Source organism: Emys orbicularis, chromosome 2, assembly GCF_028017835.1.
Source record: "Emys orbicularis isolate rEmyOrb1 chromosome 2, rEmyOrb1.hap1, whole genome shotgun sequence".
Lineage (NCBI taxonomy): Eukaryota > Metazoa > Chordata > Testudines > Emydidae > Emys > Emys orbicularis.
Window position 1 is genome coordinate 10,137,334 of NC_088684.1, and position 27,750 is coordinate 10,165,083.

Sequence of the window (27,750 nt, forward strand, 5' to 3'; positions counted from 1 at the left end):
CTGTATATGGTATTCTTTAAGGACAAGGTTCAACTCCACCCCCAACCAGTGTTCCTCCCAAAGGTAGTCATGCAGTTTCATAGTAATCAGGCTCTTTTCCTGCCCATTTTCTTCCCAAAACGGAACAAGAAAACAGAGGAGGAGCAGTGTCTCCACACACTGGATGTTAAATGCGCCCTGGCCTTCTACATTGAAAAAAACAAGCCGTTCCATAAATCCACACAGCTCTTTGTGGCAATAGCAGATAGGATGAAAGCCCTACCGGCTTCAGCCCAGAGAATTTCATCCTGGATCACTTCCTGAATTTGTATGTGCTATGAGCAATTGGGCACCCTACCTCATGCCATCTTGACAGCCCATTCAACAAGAGCTCAGGTTTCATCAGTGCCATTTCTGTCCCAGGTCCCTGTTCAGGACATTGGCAAGGCAGCAACCTGGTCATCAGCACATACTTTATCCTCCCACTGTGCCATCACCCAGCAGGCAAGTGATGATGCCAAGTTTGGTAGAGCAGTGTTACAATCCGCATATCCATGAACTCGAGCCCACCTCCTCAGGTACTCCTTGGGAGTCACCTAACATGGAATGGACGTGAACAAGCACTCGAAGAAGAAAAAACGGTTACTATCCTTTCTGTAACTGTTGTTCTTCGAGATGTGTTGCTCATGTCTATTCCACAACCCACCCTCCTATTCCTTTGTTGGAGTTAACTGGCAAGCAGGAACTGAGAGGGTGAGGGGCCGGCTGGCAGGCACTGGTAGTACATGAAGACCTTTTTGACCAACTGAACATAAACAAACACCCCTTCACACCTGATATGGCTGCTTATTGCCTTTCATTGTCGGGTGTGTTCGATGTAAATTCGCTGTTGATCAGATTTTCAGATGAAACCAAAGCTGAAGGGAGGTAGCCCAAAGAGGTGGACAGAGTCAAACTTCAGAGTGACCTGTAGCAGTTAAATCAGTAGGGACTGCATGAATGGAGACTTGGTCCTAATAAATGTAAATCCCTACACCCAGGAGAAGGAATTAAGCTGCACAGATGCAAAACTGGGAGATACAAAGAAGCATCTGCACCCACTGCATTAAAAAAGACTTTAAGAAGCACATCCCCCTTCATGCTGTCTTACTATTACTTTTATCTTTTTTGTATCAACTTTTTTATTGAAGTGTTCAGGAAAAAAAATAGAAATACAAAACTAACCGAAGAAAAAGGTACATTTTCTACAACTAATAAGCACTGTGGTAGCAAGCCCATAGAGCTCGCTGCAGTTGGTATTTGATGGGTTAATCCCAATGAAGTTTACACTGAAAAGAAAATGCAGTGTTTATATCCAAATAATTCCCACTGGTAGGAGAGCATCAATTATGGTAAATATAAAGCTGTTGGCATAACCATATAACTAGGGGTGTTGATTAATCAGTTAACTCACGCGATGAACTCAAAAAAATTAATCGCGATTAACCTCATACAAGTACCGTAATGCAGTCTCTTTACCGTGAAAGTGCAACTTACAAATGTAGATTTTTTTCCTTACATAACTGCACTCAAAACAAAACAATGTAAAACTTTAGAGCCTACAAGTCCACTCAGTCCTACTTCTACTTCAGCCAATCGCTAAGTCAAACAAGTTTGTTTACATTTTTGGGAGATAATGCTGCCGGCTTCTTATTTACAGTGTCACCTGAAAGTGAGAACAGGCGTTGCGATGGCACTTTTGTAGCTGGCATCACAAGGTATTTATGTGCCAGATATGCTAAACATTCATATGCCCCTTCATGCTTCAGTCACCATTCCAGAGGACATGCTTCCATGTTGATGATGCTAGTTAAAAAAATAATGCGTTAATTAAATTTTGACTGAACTCCTTTGGGGAGAATAGTATGTCTCCTGCTCAGTTTTACCCGAATTCTGCCATGTATTTCATATTATAGCAGTCTTGGATGATGACCCAGCACATGTTATTCGTTTTACAACACTCTATATATTATATTAATGGAGATATCCTATCTCCTAGAACTGGAAGGGACCTTGAAAGGTCATCGAGTCCAGCCTCCTGCCTTCACTAGCAGGACCAAGTACTGATTTTGCCCCAGATCTCTAAGTGGCCCCCTCAAGGATTGAACTCACAACCCTGGGTTTAGCAGGCCAATGCTCAAACCACTGAGCTATCCCTCCCTCGACCCAAGGTTTAAGAATCTGAAGTGCCCTCCAAAATCTGAGAGGGACGAGGTGTGGAGCTTTTAGAAGTCTTAAAAGAGCAACACTCTGATGCGGAAACTACAGAACCCGAACCACCAAAAAAGAAAATCAACCTTCTGCTGGTGGCATCTGACTCAGATGATGAAAGTGAACATGCATCGGTCCACTCTGCTTTGGATTCTTATCGAGCAGAACCCATCATCACCATGGACGCATGTCCTCTGGAATGGTGGTTGAAGCATGAAGGGACATATGAATCTTTAGTGCATCTGGCACGTAATGATCTTGCGACACTGGCTACAACAGTGCCATGCGAACGCTTGTTCTCACTTTCAGGTGACATTGTAAACAAGAAGCAGGCAGCATTATCTCCTGCAAATGTAAACAAACTTGTTTATCTGAGTGACTGGCTGAACAAAAAGTAGGACTGCGTGGACTTGTAGGCTCTAAAGATGTACATTGTTTTATTTTTGAATGCAGTTATTTTTTCATACATTATTCTACATTTGTAAGATCAACTTCCATAATAAAGAGATTGCATTGCAGTACTTGTATGAGGTGAACTGGAAAATACGATCTCTTTTTACAGCACAAATATTTGTAATAAAAAATAAATATAAAGTGAGCACTGTACACTTTGCATTCTGTGTTGTAATTGAAATCAGTATGTTTGAAAAATGTAGAAAACACCCAAAAATATTTAAACAAATGGTATTCTATTATTGTTTAACCATGTGATTAATCACATGATTAGTCATGAGTACGTTTTTTAATTGCACGATTAAACGCAATTAATTTTTTTAATCGCTTGACAGCCCTAATATAAACCAGTAACAGCTATTAACTATCCCTAACTGCCAATGAGAGTAAGGCTGTGAGGTCTTAGTCTGGCATTGTTGGTTGAGCTCTCTCCTGAATAGGTGTCCATTCCACAGCCATGAAATGTAGCCGTCTGGAGTTTGCATGTGGCATTTTATGTTATGGCTATGGGTACATTTCAATTTATAATGCTTATTTGTTCTTGCTTATAAAAGTTTTGCATATTGCAGTCACAGACCACTGCTGTAACTCTATATACTTTTATGTTAAATTCTACTAAATTAAGAAAATTGGATTTACAATCTAATTTTAAAAATAGGATATGCTGTATTAGCAAATGTGACTAAGAGTTGCTATTCATTAAATTCTGTGTGGTGATTTGTGTGGCGTTTGCTGCAAACTCAGATTTGTAATCAAAAGCTGTTATGTGATTCAGTTTAGAAACAAATTATTGTAGCAGAATGTGGGAACCATGTGCTGTAATAGTGTTAAGATGGTGGCAGCGCTGCATTAATTTAGAGAACTTAATTTTTGCAGAATTCTTCTGCTTGCTGAAATGTTTAATGTTAACTAAAGTATTCCTTGTCAAAATGTCTTCGCATATTATTTAGACTGTAATGGTGTGTCAGCTTTATCTAATTCTACATAGAATGATAAAACTGCACATAATTTGCATTTGAGATGAAATGCATCAAAGGACTTAATGTTTATGAAATTTTATAATCTTTTCCAGCTTAGTGTCATTGCACAGACTCCAGGGTTCACTGCTGTGAACAAGTCAATTTATAATGTTTTAAAAATGCATTTTATGAAATTATTATATAACATCCTGAGTGCTCAGAGAAGGTGCTTCAAAAGATTTTTTTAAATTTTTATTCCATAAGTGAGACTTAGAATTCCGTGTATGTTGTTTCCCTCTTAGCCCATTGGAAGGCAGCTGGTTGTATATACTTCACAGGTTGACTAACAGCAATTTTCTGACATAGGCTGGAAATCGGTGCAGTCTCCCTCAGACAACAGATGAAACTTGCATGCAAATTAGCTGCAGAGTAAGGTGGTGATTGAGTTACCTCTGATATGTCAGAGGTCTAGGAGTCTTGTTAGGGCATAGATACATGCTTTACTGTAGCCATATACCGCACAGGTGTAATTTGTAAAGTCAAAATGGCTTAGAATTTAAAAATGGGATTGTAACAGACCAGCAGTCCCAGTGATGATTGAACTTGGTACTATTCTAAAGAAAAAAGCTTTCATCCTTGTTTGTAGTGCTTCCTTTGCTTCACTCTGACTCAACAGACATTCTAGGCTTCAGGATGACATACACAGTGACAACCCTGGCATCTTATTATATAGATCGGGGTGGCCAAACAGTTAAAGTACGGCTCTCGGAGCCCCCACCATTCTCCGCCTACCAGACTGTTTGGGGGGTCTTGGGGCTTCAGCCCTGTGTGAGGCACCTGCCGGGACTCAGGACTTCAGCAGGAGCAGGGCTGAAGTCTCGTGCCATGGCAGGCACTCCCCAAGAGGCAGGAGCCCCAAGGCCCCTGGTCCCTGCAGGGCAGAAACCCCGAGGCTTCTCACCTCGACGCAGGGCAGAAGCCCCGAGCCCCGGCAGGTGCGCCCGGGCTCTCGAAAATCTGAAGATTGTCGTATACAGCTCAAAGGGTCAGTAAATTTGGCCATACCTGATATAGATGTTTGAGGCACATTACTATCTTTCCCTCCCATTCAGAATATATCAGCATGGAAGGCTTTCCTTAATGTTCATTGAAAAGGTAGACATGGTCCCTTCTATGAAGAGTTCACAAACTCACTCAAAAAAATTTTTTTTAAGTACAGTTTGTATTACCACTTGAGAAGGTTAGGGCAGAAATCCTTTTTCAATACAGATATTTTTTCCAGTTTTGAGCCTTGTTTTCTTATGCTAATGTTCATATAGATTGTGGCGTTTGACACAACCTGGTACATGCTGCTCAGATGCACCAGCATGATAGTATCTTCGTGCTCTGACACACCTCTGGAAATTCTCAAGCTCTTCCCTTTCAGTCTCACCTGCTCTAGAAATTGGCTGCTAGGGAGAAAATAGGGGCAGCCAACTACTCCATAAAAGCAACGGAATTCAAAGTTGAGGGTATATTTATAAGCCAGGCTAAGCACTATTTTGAATACTATATAGTCATCCAAATTAGACATTGAGCCAAACTAAAATTCCAGATCAACACCCAGAGGTTGGGATATTCTGAACCTGGATCCAAACTTTGCAGATTGGGTCCATATGACAAATCTCTGACCTTGTCTCAGTGGGTCCCGCACTTCCAGGCGGATTACACTAGCCTCAAAGGCTCACTGTGACCCTCCATGTAGCCCTTCTTTCTCTAGAGGCAAGGGTCACAGCGTACTGAGCCATTTTCATCATAAGCCAGCAAGGGAGGTGGGAAGAAGCAACCCTCCCTCGCAGTCTCTGTTGTCTCACAGTCTCTGTGATTAATCAGGGAGGGGGGGGAGCCCAGGCCCTCCCTCTACTCCGGGCTCCATCCCAGGGACCCTAATAGTAGCAGCTATTGGGTAGCTGACTTTTTGGAAACGGGACGAGTACAATTCCCTGGGCCACTTCCCCACAGCAGCCCCCATTTCCTCAACATCTACCTCACCCTTACGGCCTCCTTCCTTGTGCCTGATAGGGTTTGTCCTGCCCAGTTTCTCCAGCAGCATGGCTTCCTCCTACAGCTCCTGACACGCACCTCTAACTGACTAATTGGAAGGCTTTTAACTAGTTCCAGCCAGTGCTTGATTGGCTTCAGGTGTCCCAATCAACCTAGCTGTCTCCACTGCTTTCTAGAAGGATCTTAATTGGCCCCAGGTGTCTTGATTAACCAGGAGCAACTGCCATTTGGTTACCATGGTAACAGGGATTTGTTTAGCCTGGGGCTAACATACCTGTTTCTCACTACTTTCCTATAGTCATCTGGCCTTGCCCCATCACAGTCCACCATTTATGTTTGGGTTTTTTAATCCTTTCTGTCTGTCCTTCCAGGGTGTGTCTGAAATATGGAGTGCATGGGTGTGATGGTAACATTTTGTTAGCATTAGTGTGGGATGGTCACATTGCTCAGAAATGTAGACTAGTTAAGAAAAAAACTAGTGGCTGTATGATGCCTAGGGGATTGGGTCATTAAAATAAATTCTATGAAAATAATTAGAGGGCAGAGGATAGGTGAGGTGGTCAAGGGTGCATGATAATTGCATCTGTGTATCAACACTGACACTTAGAAATGTAGATATGTATGGTGGAAGGAAGTAGTTGAGGTTGAGGAGGGCAACTTGTCAGTTGAGTGTTGAATGATTCAGTGCATATTTCATTGCTTTTTTACAATTTGTGTTGGTGGCATATGCAGTCTTGCAATCTTAAATCAAAGTCAAAAAAGTTTTTGGGCATATAGATAACATGTCAGCGTTACACTGGGTACATCTTGTTTCAACCAAGAAGATATTTTAATCCTAAAGGTTTAAGTTTAAGAAAAAAATTAGAGTAGAAATCCATGCAAGGACCTTAATTATAATGCTGCTAGAAGTAACATAGCAATAAAAATATATTTGGATGCCCATAAGAAGGAGAAATCCAGTCTGGTAACAGCCAGAGTGGTCCTTGTAACCCCTCATTTATGGTAAATTCTACAAGTCAGAGGACCGCTTTTCTCACAAAACAGTTGCAGGTGCGTAAGTATGATTGGGTGTTCCAGTTTTCATGCTAGTCCTTTCTCAATATACTGTGCAGTGACTGTGTTTTTAGTGTTTCTTGAAACAATAAAATATGTACTGTAGGCAATTCATTCGCAGCACTTCTCTGTGATTGCATGCGGACATCATTAAACACAATACACTCTCCATCCCAGGTACCTATTCTAAAGATGGTATCTTTCTATATTTAATAATAGAAGATACTACAGTACAGCAATTGCTATGGAGTGGCTAATGTTAACATTTTAATGACACTGAATTTGCATTCTAATATTGAACTTTACTGAGGATTATATTTGCATGCAGTGTTGTTGTAGCCATATGATGATGTGAACTGAAAAAGAGTTGTGTAAGCTTGAATGCTTGTCTCTCTCACCATCTGAAATTGGTCCAATAAAAGATATTACCTCAACCACCTTGTGTCTCTAGTATATTTGCATGCATTTCTAAAGACCCCATCACCATGGTATCTCACAAGGTTTCTTATCAACAGTATATGTGTGTTTGTTTATTTCAGGAAAGATGTTGGCTTAAAGAGATTTTTTCCGAAGAGTTTGCTGGATTCTGTAAAGGTAATTATACTTCCCCTTGATCATGTGCCTCAAATCCATGAATAGCATATTTTTCAAATATTGGAGAAAATGGAAATGGCTTTGGATTGCATTAGTCTGCTTCTGAGACCTGAAAAGTGGGTGGTGATTTGCTTTTATAGTAGTAACTGGGCTGCTATGGAAACATTTTTCTCTTGATGAGAAAAGTATTAATCACTGGTGTTCTCACACATTGGTAGCATGTAATGCTAGGATGACCATATTTCCCTACGCTGAATATGGGACATCTGGTAAAATTACTCATATTCAAGTGAGTTCAATGACAGTCAATCAGAACAATGCAGTATAAACATTCAAATTAACATCAAGTTGACTGAGCCCCTGTTAAAAAGAAATATTGCTAGTTGGATTTTTTTTATTTATCTTGTTATTTTTAAGGCTTTAGGGTTCACAGGGGGAGGGTTACAAACACACCGCTACCCCCCCCACACACACACTGGGAGAGGTCTCACACACACGCACTCACTCACTCACTCTCATACACCTCCCTCACATGGCGGTGTGGGGGAGAGGAGGATGACCGACCGACACGTCCCTCCCTTCCCGGTGCTCTCCGCCCTCTATGCTTGGCTAGGCCCTCAGGATGGACCCGCCTCCCCTGGTACCTGGCACCACATCTTTCCGAGGCAACATGTGGGGGGGCACACAGGGTCACATGCCCCCTCGCCTCAGATTTCTGCCAGAATGTGGCCAGCAGCATCATTTTGGCACTGTGCAAGAGGGAAGGGACGGGAGCTGCTTCCAGCCACAGGGGAGGAAGAGGTGGGGAAGAGATGACCTGGCCCGTGTCTTTGCGAAGCTCATCTCTTCTCTCCCCCCGCCCCCCACTTCTCCCTGGCCACACAATGCCAAAAGGCAGCTAACTCCTCCAGGTTGCTGCAGGCCACCGACATAACCCAGCTGCCTCCAGCTACAGTATGGGCAGGAAGGAGTTGAGCCCTAAGGATGCATTGTGCACCAAGGCCCAGGGAACCTGACTGCAGGGGCTTCAGCGAACCCGGCCAGAGGGGTGGCTCTGCAGGGGAGGGTACCTAGCGGATGGAGCAGCCCCACGCTCCCTGGGGGCAGGACCCATGTTGGGGAGGGGTGAGTGAAGCCTGCAGGTTCGGGGCATGAATAGGCTGGAAATTGCTTCCCCCGCCAGAGCTTAGCTGATGGGCGGACAGGCTTCTCCATGCCAGCGCTGTGCAGGGCTTTGGCACATGCAGGGCTCAGCTTCTCTTGGCAAGTGCTACGGGGTGGAGGGTCTTGGGCTTTCCCAGGGTGCCAGCCTAGCCAGAGGCAGGGAGAGGACAGCGAGAGGGGGAGAACATAAAGGGCTGATGGGTGGCAGCAGAGGCAACATGTAACCATCCGCCATCTGGCACCTGCCTGCACTCATTGGCTGTTACAGCGTGCAGACAGTGCGGGCCAGAAATGGGGCGGGGCCCTGCTGGCTGAAAGCCGGCACGCAGCGTGGGCTGCGCTGGCGGGCCAGCAGAGGGAGTGGCTTGCCCCATGCGCAGCATCTTCACCCCGCCACTAGCTACCCCCATCGTTGGCCACTGGACCCTCCTGCCCACCCCCCACTTACCGCTGATGGGAGGGCAGGTGGCTGGCGAGCAGGGATCCAACTAGCAGCAGGGACCCGCCAGTACTGATGGTGGGGAGACAGAAAATATGGGACAATTTGCCTGTTTTTAAGAAAAAGTCGGGACACCTGCAAGAGGGCTTAAATACAGGACTGTCCCTTTAAAAACGGTCACCCTATGTAATGCTATGGAGTTAAATAGCAGATACGTGAACTGATGAAGTTTGAGCTCATCACAGAGGTGATTTGCATGACCTTAGAGATTTAATATTTAGCTAATAGGGTTATACTTCCGTCTTCCCTACCCAATGTAGTAGTGCTAGAGACTGCTGTCAAAGTAATTTCTCTGTTGTGATGTTGCTTAGAATATAACTTCTGAAGCGGAAGGGGAAATTTGGAGAGAGGAAAAGAGCACGAAGATACCATCATGCTGGTGTATCCTCCCAGCAGGTGGGGACAAACTAGTACTAACAGTGTCCAGATAAATTCTGAGGACAGAGCATTTTCTTTAGGGGGTCCTTGGTTTTGGAATTGTTCCCCTGGCCAGTTGGCCAGATCATGGCGTACGGTCCCTTTATTTGATCTACCTTTTGTCAGAGAGTGGGACCGCTGCTAAGGGGTTGCTGATTAAGGGATTGGTTGAGCATATTGGGGATGTTGCTTCTGAGTTTGTTGCTCTTTATCATGACACATGGAGGCAAAAAGGCCAGGAATTTACTCTCTATGCTGCCAGATATTGATAATGTGCTTAATATTTTGTGCAAATGTGTGTATCTTTATATATAAGTATAGGTATATATATTTAGTTCATCCAATGAGTACTTTTTTATGAACGTACGTATCTACAGTTAATGATAAAAAAGTGACACCTACACAAGTCCTGAACACTTACTCACCAAAACACACATTTCAAGTCTCAAGAATACATAATCAGGTTCCTGTGTCTACTCAAAGTGATGTTACCTGTTTGGGCAGAAGGATGACCGTTGCTGCTTGTGCATTGTTCATTTTTAGCAGTGGAGACTTTTAATAAAATGGTGTAAAATTCATTTATTTTCACTAAATTGTACATCTTCTCATACTTTAAGAACCCAAAAGTTGAAGGATATATGGCCTTGAACCAGTGAATCACCACACAAGGACATGCTTAATTTTACTCATGCATGTAGTCCCGTTGATTTTAATGGGATTACTCACATGCTCGATCAGCACTTATACGAAGAGGACAGAATTCTCTGTGTACAATTTAGTCAAACTTTGCCGTAAAAATAATTGTACTCAGGGCCTTTTTAGTACTGGACCGTATAGACTATCCAACAGTATCTGTTACAAAGCAAACAGCTTCATGTGTACACTGATGGTTCGTCAGATAAATCCTTCAAGAAAAGTGGTTGTGGTATCTTCATCCTGTGGTCTAATGGAGAGAGTGCAAGAAAGAGCATTAGTTCGGGATATATCCGCTCGAATTACATGGTTGAACTGAAAACTCTTCTCACAAGAAATAGAAATAGAGCACAAATAGACGTGGATGTTGTGATGTTTGTTTGACTCACAGGCAGAATGCAATCAACAGATTGCTGAAAATATAGCTTTAACTTTGTGTCTGAATAAAAGAGGATCTGTGGAGAGGACTTTATTTTGAAATATATATATTATCAGTAGGAGGTTGCAAAAGGTTTTGGGACAAATTTTCAAAACTGACCATGTGTTTCTGATATGTGTGAACTGCAAAAGGGCTATATGCAAATTGTGTGCACCAGTGATCAGTTAGGCACCTAGCCTAGAGTATATGCACAAATAAATGAGCATGTACAAATTAGAAGACAAAATGTTTTAGTAGAATTTTTCATAATTTATTGAAAGCATAGGTGGCTGATGGCATTTTTTACACTGGTAAGAGGTTCAGAAAGCAGGGGTAAACGAGCTTAGAAAAATTAGTTCATGCAGAGGATAATAATCATATTGTCTTGTACTGTTTTGTTTAGAAAAGAGATGACTGAGGGGGGATATGATAAGAGGTCTATAAAATTATGAATGGTGTGGAGAAAGTGAATAAGGAACTGTTATTTACCCCATTGCATAACACAAGAACCAGAGGTCAACCCAGGTTTAAAGCAAACACAGGAACGTACTTCTTGACACAATGCACAGTTAACCTGTGGAACTCATTGCCACGGGATGTTGTGAAGGCCAAAAGTATAACTGCATTCAAACAAGAATTAGATAAGTTCATGGAGGGGAGGTCCATCAGTGGCTATTAACTAAAATGGTCAGGGATGCAACCCCATGCTCTGGGTGTCCCTAAACCTCTGACTGCCAGAAACTGGGCCTGGGTGACAGGATGAATCACTCAGTAATTGCCCTGTTCTGTTCATTCCCTCTGAAGCATCTGCCACTGTTGGAAAACAGAATACTGGGCTAGACACACAATTGCTGTGACCCGGTATGGCCATTCTTATGTTTTTAATTCAAATTGTTAGATGCTTTCTGTGTAAAATAAAGCTATCAGTAGATATGGAGGGATTTTGTTGTGTGCAGTAAAACTGGAAGATAGAACAGCGCATTATTAATGTTTGGCTACATCCTTTTCTGGTTAAGAATCACATCTTTTATGTTTCATTGGTAATTTGAGTAACTGATATTGAATAATAGATGTGTTTAATATTCAACATCACTGGCACAGCTTTAGATGCACAGACACTAAGTGATTTTTAAATATTTCATTACACAGGCCAAAACACTAAGAAAACTGATTCAACAAACATTTCGACAGTTTGCCATCCTCAATAGAGAAGAAAGTATTCTGAAATTCTTTGAGATCCTGTCTCCAGTATACAGATTTGACAAAGAATGCTTCAAATGTGCTCTTGGTGTAAGTATAGGGAGCACAGTAATCTGCAGAACACATTATGGAATAATGGATATAATTGACATTGTTTAGATCTGCAATTAATTACCTGTGCATAGTACACATTTTGATTAAAAGTGTTCTCTTTTTAAGTTTCATTAACCACAAAAGATACTGATTACATACCTGTCTTTCTAAATGACTATCTCAGAAGCATGAGAGTTTGGAATAAGTGTGGTAGTTAGATGTCAGTAGATGCAAAAATTTATTGTATTTAATATACATTTGTGCTTAACTTCTGAAAGCCAGGGAAAGGAATAGTTATATATTAATCTGTTTGTTTGATTTGTTTTAAAGAGTTTAAAAGTTTGTAAAGATTGTTCACTGAAGAGTGTAATGAATGATGCTGGAGAGCCTTTGTCCTCAATTTTGTTCTCTTTCCCTTTAAATGTCACCATCTCCACCTCCTTCTACATAAAAAGTCAAGCTGGATTATTTCAGTGGAGCTGGCAATTGGCCCAGAAGAAGGAATCAGTTACCTTACAGACAAGGGCTCTAATGTAAGTCTGCTTCTGTTTTCCTGTCTCAATGACTGTCTTAAAGGCTATGGAGTGAGGCACAGCTTATTGTGAATGGGACTTTAGACAAAGATGAATGAAAAGTCTAATCTTTGAGCCAAACTAAGAAAAGGCAGGAAATTCAAAGTAAAAGCTGTTACTCGAGCATTAACTCATGCTGTGGGATGGGGAGAAAGCACAATGGTGTGAAATAAAGAGCCACTGTTGACCTTAACTCTGGATTTGCTGGCTTTTGATACCCATTGAGGCACACATTTAAGTAATCTAAAATATTGGTGGTGACATCTTAAAAAAAATAATTAAAGTCATTTAGGTATTTCACATCTGTAACCCTTTTTTTAAGCAGAATATTTACTTGGCTAAATAAATCCTTCAGCACTTTTATCTATCATTTTAAAGCTGTTGTAGTGTAACCATTTCTGTAGTATCTAGATACCAGAAAGTGTAGCATATCTGTTTTTGTTTTGATATTTAGTTCATTTATTTTGTACTGCATCATTTTACTTTTGTCTGAAGTAAATTCATTTGACTAAGTTATAGCACCCAGACACCCATGCCCTCCTGCCTCGAGAAAACACACAGGAATAACAACCACACATCTGGCAGCTTTTACTGTTGTGCTTTGTGTTAAGCATATGTATTAACTTTCACTGAATTGAATTCAGAGATTACAGAAAGGTTTGGAAATCAGTGGCGTGTTCAGTTGAGAACATTCCACTTAGAGCACTCCAAAGAATGTTTTCCTTTGAGTATGCTATGAATGTGGACACACCTGACTGACCTACTTGATTGTGGTGTGTTTTGCACTGACACGCAAAAAGATCTGAATTCAGTTACCAGAGTGTAACTATCCTAATTTAACAGTGACCCCTTCAGGCAAATAAGGAGTGGTATTGACTGGCTTCAGTCCACCCCTCCTCACTTACAAACATGATTACCATGATGGAGATGTAAAGAAATTGAAGGAGGGAGTGTTGAAGATTATGACACAATGAGACCGGAATTGGTATCAGGTAGATATGAATTCAAGCTTGCTCAATGTAATGTAGAGGTTTTAATGCTATACATATGTGAGATATCGGGAATGAAGAGGAGTGTCAAGATATTATGCAATTCTTATGAATGTCTCATTTTTTATATATGCTTTTCTGCAGCCTACCCACTTGGCAGATTTCAATCAAGTGCAGACTATTCAGTATTCAAACAGTGAAGACAAGGACAGAAAAGGGATGTTACAGCTCAAAATAGCAGGAGCACCTGAGGTAAGATATTGACAGCCATGGGTAACCTTAAAGTTATTGATCAAATGTATGCATAATTTGTTTCTCTACCCTATAAGAAACTTACATTGAAATTGTTTCCAACAGTTACACAGGTGTGTGTGTGTGTGTGTATACATACCAGTAATGGAGCTTGAGGAAATTATTCTGTGTGTAGTAATGCTTTTTAAGCCTCTCTTTTACAATTTAATTATAATAAAACAGAATAAATTTGTTTACTGCAAATATTTAAGTGGTTGCCTGTTTGACTTCATTTTTTTCCTTAAATTATCACTAAGGTGAATTTCTGACATTTTTATTTACCTGTTAATATTATAAATTGGAACATTTAAATTAGAGCAAAGAGCATTTTACACCATGTCAACATTAACCAAAGCTCAGAGAAGAGTAGTTCATATTCTGGGGGGGGGGGGGGGGAAATAGTCCTAAAAATTGATTGTTCAGAGTACCAAATACATTACAAGAATTTGTAATAATACTGGATTGAACGTTCTAGGTTTGTTACTTTGAATTTCAAATGTGTATATATATATTTTAACTTAGAGAAAATAAAGGGCCTGGGGTTTGTTCCTCTGGCTTTTCACTTCTGGATTTCAGTATTTGGTTTGTCCCAGGGGGAAAATGAGCTTGGTTTCATATTAGTTCTGTAGGCACGTTATGCTGAACTTATTCAGCACAAATATGAGTGATTAGCAAGAGCTAGCACAAATAAATAGGACAGGTTCCCTGCACCAAAGTGCTTACAATCTAAATGATATGGCCCTGTGCAGTTGGACTGAAGGAGGAGAGACAGTGGACACAGTAACAAAATTCTGTGGTTGCACAAGAAAGATGTGCGCACAGCATGGGGGAAATATTATTAGGGATTTTTTGTATTAAAAATATGTACAGTAAATAAATATGTGAAATAAGACAAAATGTTTTGGTGGACCTTTTTTTTGCATCAAGGAAGGATTTGAAAGAGGGGGATAGAGGTAGCTTGGTGAACTTGGTCAAGGAGGGCATTCCACGCATGGGGACAACATGGAAAAAGTCACAGAGACTGCTGTGGAAGAAACATACATAAAGAGCATAGAGCCTGGCAGAATTGGTGGAGAGTAGGGGGGTGAACAGGCAGGCAGTGTGATAAGAAGACTAGGTCAGATAAATAGTCTGGAGTAAAGTAAGGCAAAGCAATGGAAGAGAGAGACTCTTGAATTTGGTATAATGGAGAAGGGATTTGGTATAATGGAGAATGGGGGAGGGATAGCTCAGTGGTTTGAGCATTGGCCTCCTAAACCCAAGGTTGACAGTTCAATCCTTGAGGGGGCCACCTTAGGGATCTGGGGCAAAATCAGTACTTGGTCCTACTAGTGAAGGCAGGGGGCTGGACTCGATGACCTTTCAAGGTCCCTTCCAGTTCTAGGAGATAGGATATCTCCATTAATTAAAAAAAAAAAATTATTTAGAAGAGGGGGCTAATGGAAGAATTTAAAGACGGGTGTATGAGATGTGGTCAGAATAATGAATGAGGAAGATGATCTTTATCTGTGAGAGCTTGAGGTTACTGTGGTCTAGTGGGTCTATTCCTGCCTGTGCCATTGACCATTGGTATGACCTGGGCAAGTCACTTCACCTTTCTGTACTTCTGTTTCTCCTCCTCCCTTTGTCTTGTCTATTTAGATGGTAAGCTCTATGAGACAGGGGACTGCCTTACAATGTGTTTTTACAGTTAATTGCAGAGTGGGACCTCGGTCTCCGCTGGAGTCTCAAGCCTTACACAATACAAATAAATTATAACAGCTGCATTTGTTACTTTCTAGGCATTCTGCAAACCTCTTCTTTTTTTCTTGGGTCTTTGAGGGAGAGGGTGAGTTAATAGAGTGGTCAGGTTATTATGATTCTGGTTGGCAGTTATTTTAACATTGTGATTGCAGTTCACTGTATTCTCTGTGATTCTGTTTTCAGTTTTGTTTATTTTAATTTTTGTAAAAGAGTGTAGATTTAAAGGATGTAAGCCTTAAAGAAGCATAAATAAATAAACTAACTGTCCTGCTGCTCTAGCATTAATAATAATTGGAGTGTACATCACACTTTTCATTCATAGAGCTCCAAATGGTGATTAAGTAGTATCGTCACCATTTTATAGATGGGGAAACTAAAGTACCAAGAGGCAGCTTCCCAAGCAGGGCCGGCTCCAGGGTTTTTGCCGCCCCAAGCGGCACACAAAAAAAAAAAGAGCCACGATCGCGATTGCGATCTGCGGCGGCAATTCGGCGGGAGGTCCTTCGCTCCAAGCGGGAGTGAAGGACCGTCCGCCGAATTGCCGCCGAATAGGTGGACGTGCTGCCCCTCTCCGGAGTGGCCGCCCCAAGCACCTGCTTGGCAAGTTGGTGCTTGGAGCCGGCCCTGTTCCCAAGGTCATACTGTGAGCTAGTGACAGAGCTGGGAATAGAAATCACATCTCCTGTGCTTGTGTCCTATCCACTGGACAACAAAGCCTCTAAGGATTTGAAAAAGAGGGAGGACAAGCTGTCTGTGTCCACATAGAGGAGAAAGAATAAAATGTTGGAATGAACAGTTAATACCAAAACAGTGTTTATGCTTGGACTTTTTAAAGTTGGAGAAGACTTACTTTTAGGGCAAGGAATGTGATAGGAGCGTAGAAAAGGAAAGCATGGTGGAGATATCATCACCTTTAAGAGTTCTGAGGAATAAACAGCTTCCACAGCAGAAGAAAATTATGTCAAGATTGTGACTTCAATGTTGATTTTTTTTGATGTGGACAATTGGCCACTAGAGGCTAGCCTGAGAAACCACTTAAATAAGACCAGGTTAATTTTTCATTTAGGAAAAAAGTTTTAATTTGCTGCACCTTTAGACCTTATTCTTTAGGGGGTACTAATTAGGTCTGATATTCCTCTGCAAAAATATTTTAATATGTGTTGCATTACTATGTCCTCCTGTGGATGCAGATGGCACTTAGTATATTATTGGTGCTACCAGAGTACAAATAATCGCTGCTAATAATCTGATGTATTTAGTTTTATTCTTGCCCACATCTTTGTTTAATGTTTTCAAGTATGTACAAATCTCTGATGCAATGGCACAGCTGTTCTGCTCAATGCTTGCCACCCAAATAATGCCTCTCTTGTTGGTGCCTTGTTTTTTTGGTTTGTTTTTTTTCTTAGCCTCTGACAGTGACAGCACCATCCTTAACCATTGCAGAGAATATGGCTGACCTGGTAGATGGATATTGCAGACTGGTAAACGGAGCCACTCAGTCTTTTATTATCAGGCCTCAGAAAGGTAAGATGTTATTTCATTCAGGAAAGAATTTACTTTGTGATAGTCCAATTCTTGATATACTACTTGAAAATTAAACAGTAAATGCAAGGTAGCAACAAGTCTTACTCAAGGGTGGGGGGGAGCTGCTTTCTTTTTATCAGGAAATATGGGAGATTGTTATTGTTAAAAAAAACAGTTAGTAGATATCTTCAACTAAAAGGTCACTTAATGATGGATAATTTAGATAGGTTTCCACCAGTCATTGCTTTACACTGTTATAAAGGTATCTGCAAATGATAGAAAATAAATTGTAATTAAAGGCACATCTAATGAGGAACTATTTCTTGAAATCCAATTCTTTATTTAACATCCAAATGAAAATTGACCTGGGCTAATTAGAATGGGTTTCTGACTCATGATACGGTGAAAATAAAAATTCTCCTCCTCCCAGATACTCGTAAACTGCTCCATTTTCATTTATTAGCCTTGGTGTATTGTGGGCCTTTGTCACAAAATATAGTTAAAGCAGAGCAAGTGTTCTGTAGTATTTTGATACCAAATTGAATCAGTTGTTTTAATACAAAATGGGGGTAGAGGGGACTGTAAGCAGTCTCAGCTGCATTCAAGGGAAGCGTATGGCTATCTCAGCATGCTTTCAAGTTAAAATTTTAGTCATTTCTCTTTGACAGAAACTTGATGTTTTTTAAGAAAGTGTGAATTTATTATCACATATCCTGGGAACGTCTCTTAAGGATTAAATAAAGGAGACTTTTGCTCAATTTATTTACTTTTATCTGAGTAAATATACAAGGCAGATTTACAAATATGGGGTAAATCATACACTGATGCACAGAGATGCTAAAAACACTTGCACTTGTTGGTATCCTTATTAGTGAATCTGCCCGCTTGAACCCTTCCTCCTGTTCAAACAATTTTGTTATCTTATCTGTCAGATCAGCTTGGATTCTGTCAGGATGAAAATTACATTTTAAGAAACCACACACTTTTCTGAGTTTTGTTACTAAGATGTGGTTTTAGAACCTGCAGACTGAGTCCCCTTTCACTTCTTTTTTGCAACTGTTTTTCTGTCTATTGCTATTCAAATGATGTAGGGTTGTTGAGACAATCCAGGTCCTTCAGTGGTCTGTGTAGAAGTATCCTACTTGTGCCTGATTATGAAAACTCCATGCACTCTTCCCTTCTACTCCCTAAAGGAACAGCATTTAATTGTTCTATCTTGAGAGATGTGACTATTAAGCAATTACTTATTGCCATTATGCAGATTAAATATAACTTATTCTTCATGTGCATTGATAACTTTATTCTTAAAGGTGAATGCTTCTGCTTTGTATATTCTGACTTCTTGTGCAATTGGCCTTCACCTCAAGACAAACAGCTGCTTGCTTTTGAATCCCTCAAGTTCTACTTCCTTCTCTTCCAATCACAGAAAAGGTTCCCAACCCCTCTCTTCCCAAAAGTATAAATTCTACACCCACCATCCATATCAAGGTCCAATTTTTGCCATCCCTAACTGATTTTCCTGCCCTCCAACCTTCTTCCCAAGCAAGGTTCACAATTCTTTTCCCCCCTTGAACACCACAAGTTCAGATTTCTTGCCACTTCCCAGCCCCAAAAGTTTCCTTTCCAGACCATACAACGTTATTTCAGATGTCCACATGTCAACTTTAAATCATTGTGGCCAAAATTGAACTTTTGATCTTTCCCCTACTCAAGCCTTTACCTCACCCCAATTTCTCCACATCCCCACTATGCTCTCAGTCACGCAGGTCCATAATCTGGGTGTCCTCTTTAACACTGCCCTCTCTCTGGAGCCACAAATCCAGTCCCTGTCCAAGTCTTGCCACTTCTGCTTAGGTACTATTTCAAAGGTTCGGCCTTTCCTGTCTCTCCAGACTGCCAAGGCTGTTTTTCAGGCTTCCATCAACTCATGACACAAACCACATTGCTCCCTGTTAAATCAATTCATATCACAACTGCCAAGATCTTTCTGGCTCATTGCTCTGACTCCCTGTTCTCCTTCACATCAAACATAAGCTCTTTGACATTACCTTTAAGGCCCTTCACTACTGAGCCTTGCTCCTGTCTGACTGATCTACAGGCTTCTCAAGTAATCAGTTCCTGATTTGACTCTACCAATAATGCATCCTTGATATTCTGATTTTCTGTTTCTCTCTCAAATCCCTCTGTGTTTTCTCCCATGCTGCCACCCAATCTCCCAGCCAAAGTCCATAAAACAGCCACCATATTCTCAAAGTCTGTCCTCAAAACTCACCTCTTCCTAAATGCCTACAATTAACTGCAACCTCATACTGGGTAGGCAGGTGGTGAATTGTGATTTATTGCCCCTGGTTGGCTAAGAATTGCACATATCCTATTATTTTTTCACCATATACCCCATTTCTTTTTCTCCCCTGACCCTAACCCGCTTGTATGTGTCATCCACTTGTTACATCTTGTCTTATAGTTTGTAAGCTCCTTAGGGCAAGGATTGTCATTTCCTACACTGGTTGGCTTCTAGATGCTACTGCAATATAAATGTTAAATAATAACCTGTGATGCAAATGCAGCCATGTCTGTGCTGGAACATTAAATGTGGCATCACAACAGAATAGCTTAGAACAGGAAATGAAGGAAAAAACTTCACTAAATTGAAACTATAGGGAACACTTCAGTAGGTAGAATAGAGCTACTGGAAAGAAATACAACCAAGAAACGGGATAATAGCTCTCTTGCAAGCATCCTTACAAATTAATAGACTTGCAAAAAGTTCAGTGGATCCTTAGTGACAGCTACTGGCCAAGGCCTCAGTTCTACCTCTCGAATGAAACTCAATACCTCCAACAACATAACAGCTTTTCACACTCCCATACAGCGCTGGTTCAGTAACAGCTGAGAGGGGAGAGTGTTACCTACTAAGTCACCACTAACACCTTGAGTGTTTCTTGGGTGTCTGTCATCCAAATACTGACAGTCCCATTGGGTTAAATTTGAGATTGAACCCAATGACATACTAGCACAAAATAGTCTAATTTAGGTTTAGCCCCAGTTGGAATCCATAAAACCATATACTTTCTAAGGGAAAAAATGCTGTGTTTAGTCTGATCCTTAGTGGTTTTAAAGCATCAGAATGATACAGTCTTTGTGGGATTTATTGGCGTGCTCTTTTTCTGTATAACTGCCAGCAAGCACCATGTAATACCTTAGCTGTTACCGTCTGTGCAAGAAAGATGTTTTTTCAGACCATTTGTTTTCTTCCTCAAATTGCTGTAGCTTTAAAAGCATACTCAACTATAAAAGTTTACTTTAGAAAGAGTGACAGTGATTTGCACTGATCTATGTGATGTACTTGTAAGTATATCTTAGCTGAAACAAATGAGTAATGAATGATTCGGATAAGGCGCTATTCTTAAAGCAACATGCCTTACTGTACTTCGCTTACTGTATGTAAGTTTGTTCTCGATACACTAACATCAGAATACCTCACATAGAATATATATTTGGCAAGTTTCTTCAAAAAGGCCTGGCTTCATTGATGCAAACTGACCTACACCATTTCCTAGTCATGTAAGATCAATTGGGTTTTTTCTTTGAGGTTTTTTTTTTTTTTTAAATCTCATGGCAATATTCAGCCTCATCAAATATTAATTAAAACTTTCTACAGTGAGAGCTCTTCCCCAACCTGGATCCAGAATTCCAAGAGCCTTCTCCTGAAATGAGCTTCGATTATATAAACTATGCCAGAAAAAAAATCTTTGTAGCCGCTCTGGCTCCTAACTCAATAGGTCTTTTCTCTTGTTTGAACATTTTTTCCCCTTGTGGCTCATTATGGCAAGGGTCTTTACAAATTACCACTCTGGATCACTGAAGAAAGCCATGTCTTTGGGATATTAACAGTCTCACTATGCATAAATTATCGAGAAGCTGTAAATTTGTATTTGGTGAGAGAGCACTATTAGTAGTTTTGTCTAAAGCCTAAAAATGTAGAGTTCTACTTTTTATTTGTCCTGTTATTTCATAAATATTTTGCTAAATCAAGTGAAATAGGCTAACCTAATAATTTATGGAAGAAGAGTATAAATTAAATGACTTTTATAAAGACATGAAGACAGGGCCGGCTCCAAGTACCAGCTAAAGAAGCAGGTGCTTAGGGCGGCCAATACCAAGGGGCGGCACTCCCGCCACTATTGGGGCGGCATGTCCGGGTCTTCGGCGGGTCCCTCAGTCCCTCTCAGAGTGAAGGACCTGCCGCCGAATTGCCACCGAAGAGCGGACCACGGCTCGCGCTGCCACGGCTTTTTTTTATTATTATTTTATTTTTATTTTATTTTATTTTATTTTATTTTCCACTTGGGGCGGCAGAAAACCTGGAGCCGGCCCTGCATGCAGACTTGAACTAAGTTGTTAGCATCTTCATGATATGGTGCACTAAATGGTTACAGCAGTACAGTGCCTTTCCTGAAATCTAAATCTTGTGACTGAATTTTTGAGCTACTATATCAGTTTGGCAATTTTGAATTGATTAACAAACTGCTCAAAGACTCTTTCTGAAACACTATGGAGAAATGCATGAATAGATGAAGCATGTAGCTGGTTATGCCTATATACCAAAACCAATCTTTATATTCAAACATTATTTCCTCTTTGTTTCCTTTCTGAAGAGATCATAATCAAATCAAAATCAATCTTAAATACTTCAAATCAAAATTTAATAAGATGGAAAGTTGTCCAAATAATTGTGTTCATTATTCAGTCATATGAAATGTTTCATTTTCAAGTACTAATTGAACTTTTTCATCCTACTGTCAGAATAGCAAAATATCTTCTAACTCACTTATCTATTGTATCACACTAATTGTTTGGAAAACATAATTCCAACTATATATATAAAATGATGGGGTCTAAATTAGCTGTTACCACTCAAGAAAGATCTTGGAGTCATTGTGGATAGTTCTCTGAAAACATCCATTCAATGTGCAGTGGCAGTCAAAAAAGCGAACAAAATGTTGGGAATCATTAGTAAAGGGATAGATAATAAGACAGAAAATATCATATTGCTTCTATATAAATGCATGGTACGCCCACATCTTGCATACTGCGTGTAGATGTGGTTGCCCCATCTCAAAAAAAGATATATTGGAATTGGAAAAGGTACAGAAAAGGGCAGCAAAAATTATTCGGGGTATGGAACAGCTTCTATATGAGGAGAGATTAATAAGACTGGGACTTTTCAGTTTGGAAAAGAGACAGCTAAGGGGGGAATATGATAGAGGTCTATGAAATCATGTCTGGTGTGGAGAAAATAAATAAGGAAGTGTTATTTACTCCTTATAACACAAGAACTAGGAGTCACCAAATGAAATTGATAGGCAGCAGGTTTAAAACAAACAAAAGGAAATATTCCTTCACACAACTTGTTGAACGCTTTGCCAGAGGATGTTGTGAAGGCCAGGACTATCACAGGGTTCAAAAAAAGAACTAGACAAGTTCATGGAGGATAGGTCCATCAATGGCCATTAGCCAGGATGGGCAGGGATGCAAAACCATGCTCTGAAGTGTCCCTGGCCTAGCCTCTGTTGGCCAGAAGCTGGGAATGGGTGACAGGGGATGAGTCACTTGATGATTACATGTTCTGTTCATTCCCTCTGAAGCACCTGGCATTGGTCACTGTCAGAAGACAAGGTATTGGGCTAGACACACCGTTGGTCTGACCTAGTATGGCCGTTCTTATGTAATGTTTTTGACAAGCATTTTATTAGAGCATTTGTTTGCTTTGAAAATTATTTCATTTCTGATGTAAATGAAGTTTAAATTGTGGTAAATCCAAATATACCTGAAAGACCTTTTAATGTGTCTGTTACACACAGCTGGCTTTTAAACTGAATATTGGGGGAGGGTAGTGAAATCCTTGCTGATCTTAAACACAAAAAAGAAGCTTACAAGAAGTGGAAGCTTGAGCAAATGACCAGGGAGGAATATAAAAATATTGCTTAGACATGCAGGAGTGAAATCAGGAAGGCCAAATCACAATTGGAGTTGCAACTAGCAAGGGATGTTAAGAGTAACAAGAAGGGTTTCTACAGTATGTTAGCAACAAGAAGACGGTCAGGGAAAGTGTGGGCCCCTTACTGAATGGGGGAGGCAACCTAGTGACAGGGGATGTGGAAAAAGCTAATGTACGTAATGCTTTTTTTGCCCCTGTCTTCACGAACAAGGTCAGCTCCCAGACTACTGCATTGGGCAGCACAGTATGGGGAGGAGGTGACCACTCTGTGGAGAAAGAAGTGGTTCAGGACTATTTAGAAAAGCTGGACAAGCACAAGTCCATGGGGCCGGATGCACTGCATCTGAGGGTGCTAAAGGAGTTGGCAGATGTGATTGCAGAGCCATTGGCCATTATCTTTGAAAACTCATGGCGATCGGAGGAGGTCCCAGATGACTGGCAAAAGGCTAAGGTAGTGCCCATCTTTAAAAAACGGAAGGAGGAGGATCCAGGGAACTACAGGCCAGTCAGCCTCACCTCAGTCCCTTGAAAAATCATGGAGCAGGTCCTCAAGGAATCAATTTTGAAGCACTTCGAGGAGAGGAAAGTGATCAGGAACAGTCAGCATAGATTCACCAAGGGCAAGTGTCAAGGCTGTATCCCCACTTTGAACTTTAGGGTACAAGTGTGGGGGCCTGCATGAAGACTTCTAAGCTTAACTACCAGCTTAGATCTGGTCCGCTGCCACCATTTCCCACAAGCTAATTCCGTTCCCTGGGAAGCTTTGAAAAACCTTTCACCAATTCCCTGGTGAATACAGATCCAAACCCCTTGGATCTTAAACAAGGAGAAATCAATCAGGTTCTTAAAAAGAAGGCTTTTAATTAAAGAAAAAGGTAAAAATCATCTCTGTGAAATCAGTATGGAAAATAACTTTACAGGGTATTCAAACTTAAAGAGCTCAGAGGACCCCCCTCTAGTCTCAGGTTCAAAGTACAGCAAACAATGATAAACACTCTAGTAAAAGGTACATTTACAAGTTGAGAAAACAAAGTAAAACTAAGATGCCTTGCCTGGCTTTTTACTTACAGGTTTGAAATATGAGAGACTTGTTTAGAAAGATGGGGAGAACCTGGATTGATGTCTGGTCCCTCTCAGTCCCAAGAGCGAACGACCCCTTAAACAAAGAGCACAAACAAAAGCCTTTCCCCCCCCCAAGATTTGAAAGTATCTTGTCCCCTTATTGGTCCTTTGGGTCAGGTGTCAGCCAGGTTACCCGAGCTTCTTAACCCTTTACAGGTAAAAGGATTTTGGAGTCTCTGGCCAGGAGGGATTTTATAGTACTGTACACAGGAGAGCTGTTACCCTTCCCTTTATAGTTATGACAGCAAGTCATGCCTGACTAACCTAATTGCCTTCTATGACGAGATAACAGGCTCAGTGGATGAGGGGAAAGCAGTGGACATGTTATTCCTTGACTTTAGCAAAGCTTTTGATACGGTCTTCCACAGTATTCTCGCCAGCAAGTTAAAGAAGTATGGGGTGGATAAATGGACTATAAGGTGGATAGAAAACTGGCTAGATTGTCGGGCTCAATGGGTAGTGATCAATGGCTCCATGTCTAGTTGGCAGCCGGTATCAAACGGAGTGCCCCAAGTGTCGGTCCTGGGGCCGGTTTTGTTCAATATCTTCATTAATGATCTGGAGGATGGTGTGGATTGCAGATGACACTAAACTGGGAGGAGTAGTAGGTACGCTGGAGGGTAGGGGTAGGATACAGAGGGATCTAGACAAATTAGAGGATTGGGCCAAAAGAAATCTGATGAGGTTCAACAAGGACAAGTGCAGAGTCCTGCACTTAGGACGAAAGAGTCCCATGCACTGCTACAGACTAGGGACCAAGTAGCTAGGCAGCAGTTCTGCAGAAAAGGACCTAGGGGTTACAGTCGATGAGAAGCTGGATATGACTCAACAGAGTGCCCCTTGTTGCCAAGAAGGCTAACAGCATTTTGGGCTGTATAAGTAGGAGCATTGCCAGCAGATCGAGGGATGTGATCATTCCCCTCTATTCGGCATTGGTGAGGCCTCATCTGGAGTACTGTGTCCAAATTTGGGCCCCACACTACAAGAAGGATGTGGAAAAATTGGAAAGAATCCAGCAGAGAGCAACAAAAATTATTAGGGGGCTGGAGCACACTATTTATGAGGAGAGGCTGAGGGAACTGGGATTATTTAGTCTGCAGAAGAGACGAATGGGGGGGATTTGATAGCTGCTTTCAACTACCTGAAACGGGGTTCCAAAGAGGATGAATCTAGACTGTTCTCAGTGGTACCAGATGACAGAACAAGGAGTAATGGTCTCAAGTTGCAGTGGGGGAGGTTTAGGTTGGCTATTAGGAAAAACTATTTCACTAGGAGGGTGGCAGAGCACTGGAATGGATTACCTAGGGTGGTGGTGGAATCTCCTTCCTTAGAAATTTTTAAGGTCAGGCTTGACAAAGCCTTGCCTGGGATGATTTAGTTGGGGATTGGTCCTGCTTTGAGCAGGGGGTTGGACTAGATGACCTCTTGAGGTCCCTTCCAACCCTGATATTCTATGATTCTATGAATATAGTTGTTTCTCAGCTCTTGAAATGAAAACTGAACGCCTCTGCAATGGGCCGGTCTTAGTGACATGTTTCAGATCTCAGAGCTGTACAAGTTTCAGAGTAGCAGCCGTGTTAGTCTGTATCCCACGAAAGCTTATGCTCAAATAAATTTGTTAGTCTCTAAGGTGCCACAAGTACTCCAGAGCTGTACAAGTACTTATGATCTTACAGTTGTTACAGGAATGCTTTTGTCTCATATTGTAAAGACCAGCCTGGCTGGGCTTACCTGAAGTGATCAATTCATATTTAAAGAAATGCAATTTTAACCGCATTGCAGTGCAGTTCAGTCTTTTCAATACTGTAAACAGTGATGTTGCTTCTGATACTTGACAGTGTAGACATTCAGGGGCATATCATTCAAGATCCTCCTCTTTTTCTCCTGTTTGTCTCCCCTCTTGTTGGTGATCCTCCATCAGCAAAGGTCTGTGCATCCAGATAGTGCTAATTTGTGCATAAATTAGGAGGTTGCTTTAGAGAGGTACAGTGTGCTCCTTCCTTTTCCCCAAGGCTGAGCATACAGTCCCCATTGCGCTTCCATCCCCAACCAACCCAGAGGGGATAAGAGCACAAGTTCTGTTCAATGTTACTCTGGTACTAATGAGAGTTCTTAAAACTACTATACGTTTTATTACCATTACTCTTTAGAGTTTGGAAATGGAAACCTTGTTTTTAAAAAAAAGGGGCGGGGGGAATTGAGGTTGAAAGAGGAGTCAAACTCTGACTGATCTTTTGAGGCCTCTCAAAGCAAGGTACCCATCCTATACACTTTAGCAGGTGTAGGAGGAGCAAGTGGGCAGAGGGTTATGGTTTGGGTACAATCTGAGGGTAGAGGAGAGTGGAGTGAAAAAGATGGGCATAGGCAGGTTTTTATCCGCAATGAAAATTTTAAGTGCTTACAAGTTTAAAGATATATAAATGTTGAGTTGAACATGACTAAGAATCTCTCTTTCCCGCTCTCTCACCATCATTCCCTTGCACCTTCATCCAAGCCACCTTCAATCCCCCACACTCTTATCATGCTCTGCCAATGTCCTGTCACTCCTCCATACACTGCCTTTCCCAGATCCCCCTCCCCAACCCACCCCCAATTCCAAAACTGGCAGCACGGCTTCTGTGCCATCCAGTCCTCAAGCCCCAATCTCTGGCCCTCTCAGACCACTGACCCCACACCATGCCCCCTCCCAAACTCCTGCCCCTTGGTGTTTCCTCCCATATTCTACTCTATCTAACCTATGCCTGGAGTCAGCTGCAGAAGATACATTCAAAATAATGTAAAATTTCCTCTTTATACACTAATACAGAGCTGTTTTCATGTGTAGCCAAAGCCCTAGCTACAGGTACTATAATTGTGTGTAGGGCCAAGGAGACACAAAATATTTCAACCTGCCATTTCAGAGCACATATATCTGTGTGCACAGTGTTTCTCCACCCCATCCTAAGGTACCTGGAGGCAAAACTGGAGCTTTCTTTCATCTGCTCAAAACTTACATTTGCTTCAGACAGGGAAAAACAAACAGTCCTGAACTTACAGAATCTCTTTTATACAGTAGATAGCCCGTTCCCATATCCTCCTTGTTTCCTGAACCTGTGGTACTTTCTTCTTTCTTTTCCCCTGAAAGCCACTTCCTCGGTATTCCAATGACTCCTTTTTATAGTTCTGTTTTAACAACCACTAGTTATCTCCTTCCCTGCCTATTTTAGTGTGGAGTATCACAGATTGTTTTTATTCTTTGTAACTTCCCTACCAACCTCCCACAAAGACACTACGATAAAAGACACTTCTCATCACAGTCAGCAAAAAAAAAAAAAAAAATTGAGTTTGTCTAGGCCCAAGCATTTTAGTGATATTATTAGCTAAAAACATTAGAATTCTTTTCAGGAAGTATATTTTCTTTTTTGGAGAGGTTGGGAGGACAGTTTGAAAATTGGACTTAGATTATCATTATAACTTAACTTTAGCTATTGAGCAGGTGCTGTCACTTTATTGTACAGTCCAAATAATAAATCATACTACAAAACGCTATATTAGCTAATATAATGCTTCATACAATCTCTCTTATGTACTGATTAGGATGGTTCCGATTAGTTTTGAATAGCTTCTTCATCTATACTTGTGTATTAGGTGTATCTAATAAAATGTTCATTAATAGAGGAAGGAATTACAGTACTGTCATTTCTGCAGTGATTT

At 41.1% G+C, this 27,750-nt stretch overlaps 1 protein-coding gene across 6 annotated transcripts in view; it reads left to right on the plus strand.

Annotated features, from left to right (window-relative positions):
• Nucleotides 1-27,750, plus strand: part of PTK2 (protein tyrosine kinase 2) — a 297,965-nt gene that overhangs the window by 153,215 nt on the left and 117,000 nt on the right. For all 6 annotated transcript variants that reach the window (XM_065398777.1, XM_065398776.1, XM_065398773.1 and 3 more), the window contains 5 exons: nt 7,277-7,331; nt 11,672-11,812; nt 12,271-12,348; nt 13,521-13,628; nt 16,817-16,934. In XM_065398777.1, the coding sequence (XP_065254849.1) occupies nt 7,277-7,331; nt 11,672-11,812; nt 12,271-12,348; nt 13,521-13,628; nt 16,817-16,934 (500 nt within the window). The remainder of the gene's footprint in view (nt 1-7,276; nt 7,332-11,671; nt 11,813-12,270; nt 12,349-13,520; nt 13,629-16,816; nt 16,935-27,750) is intronic.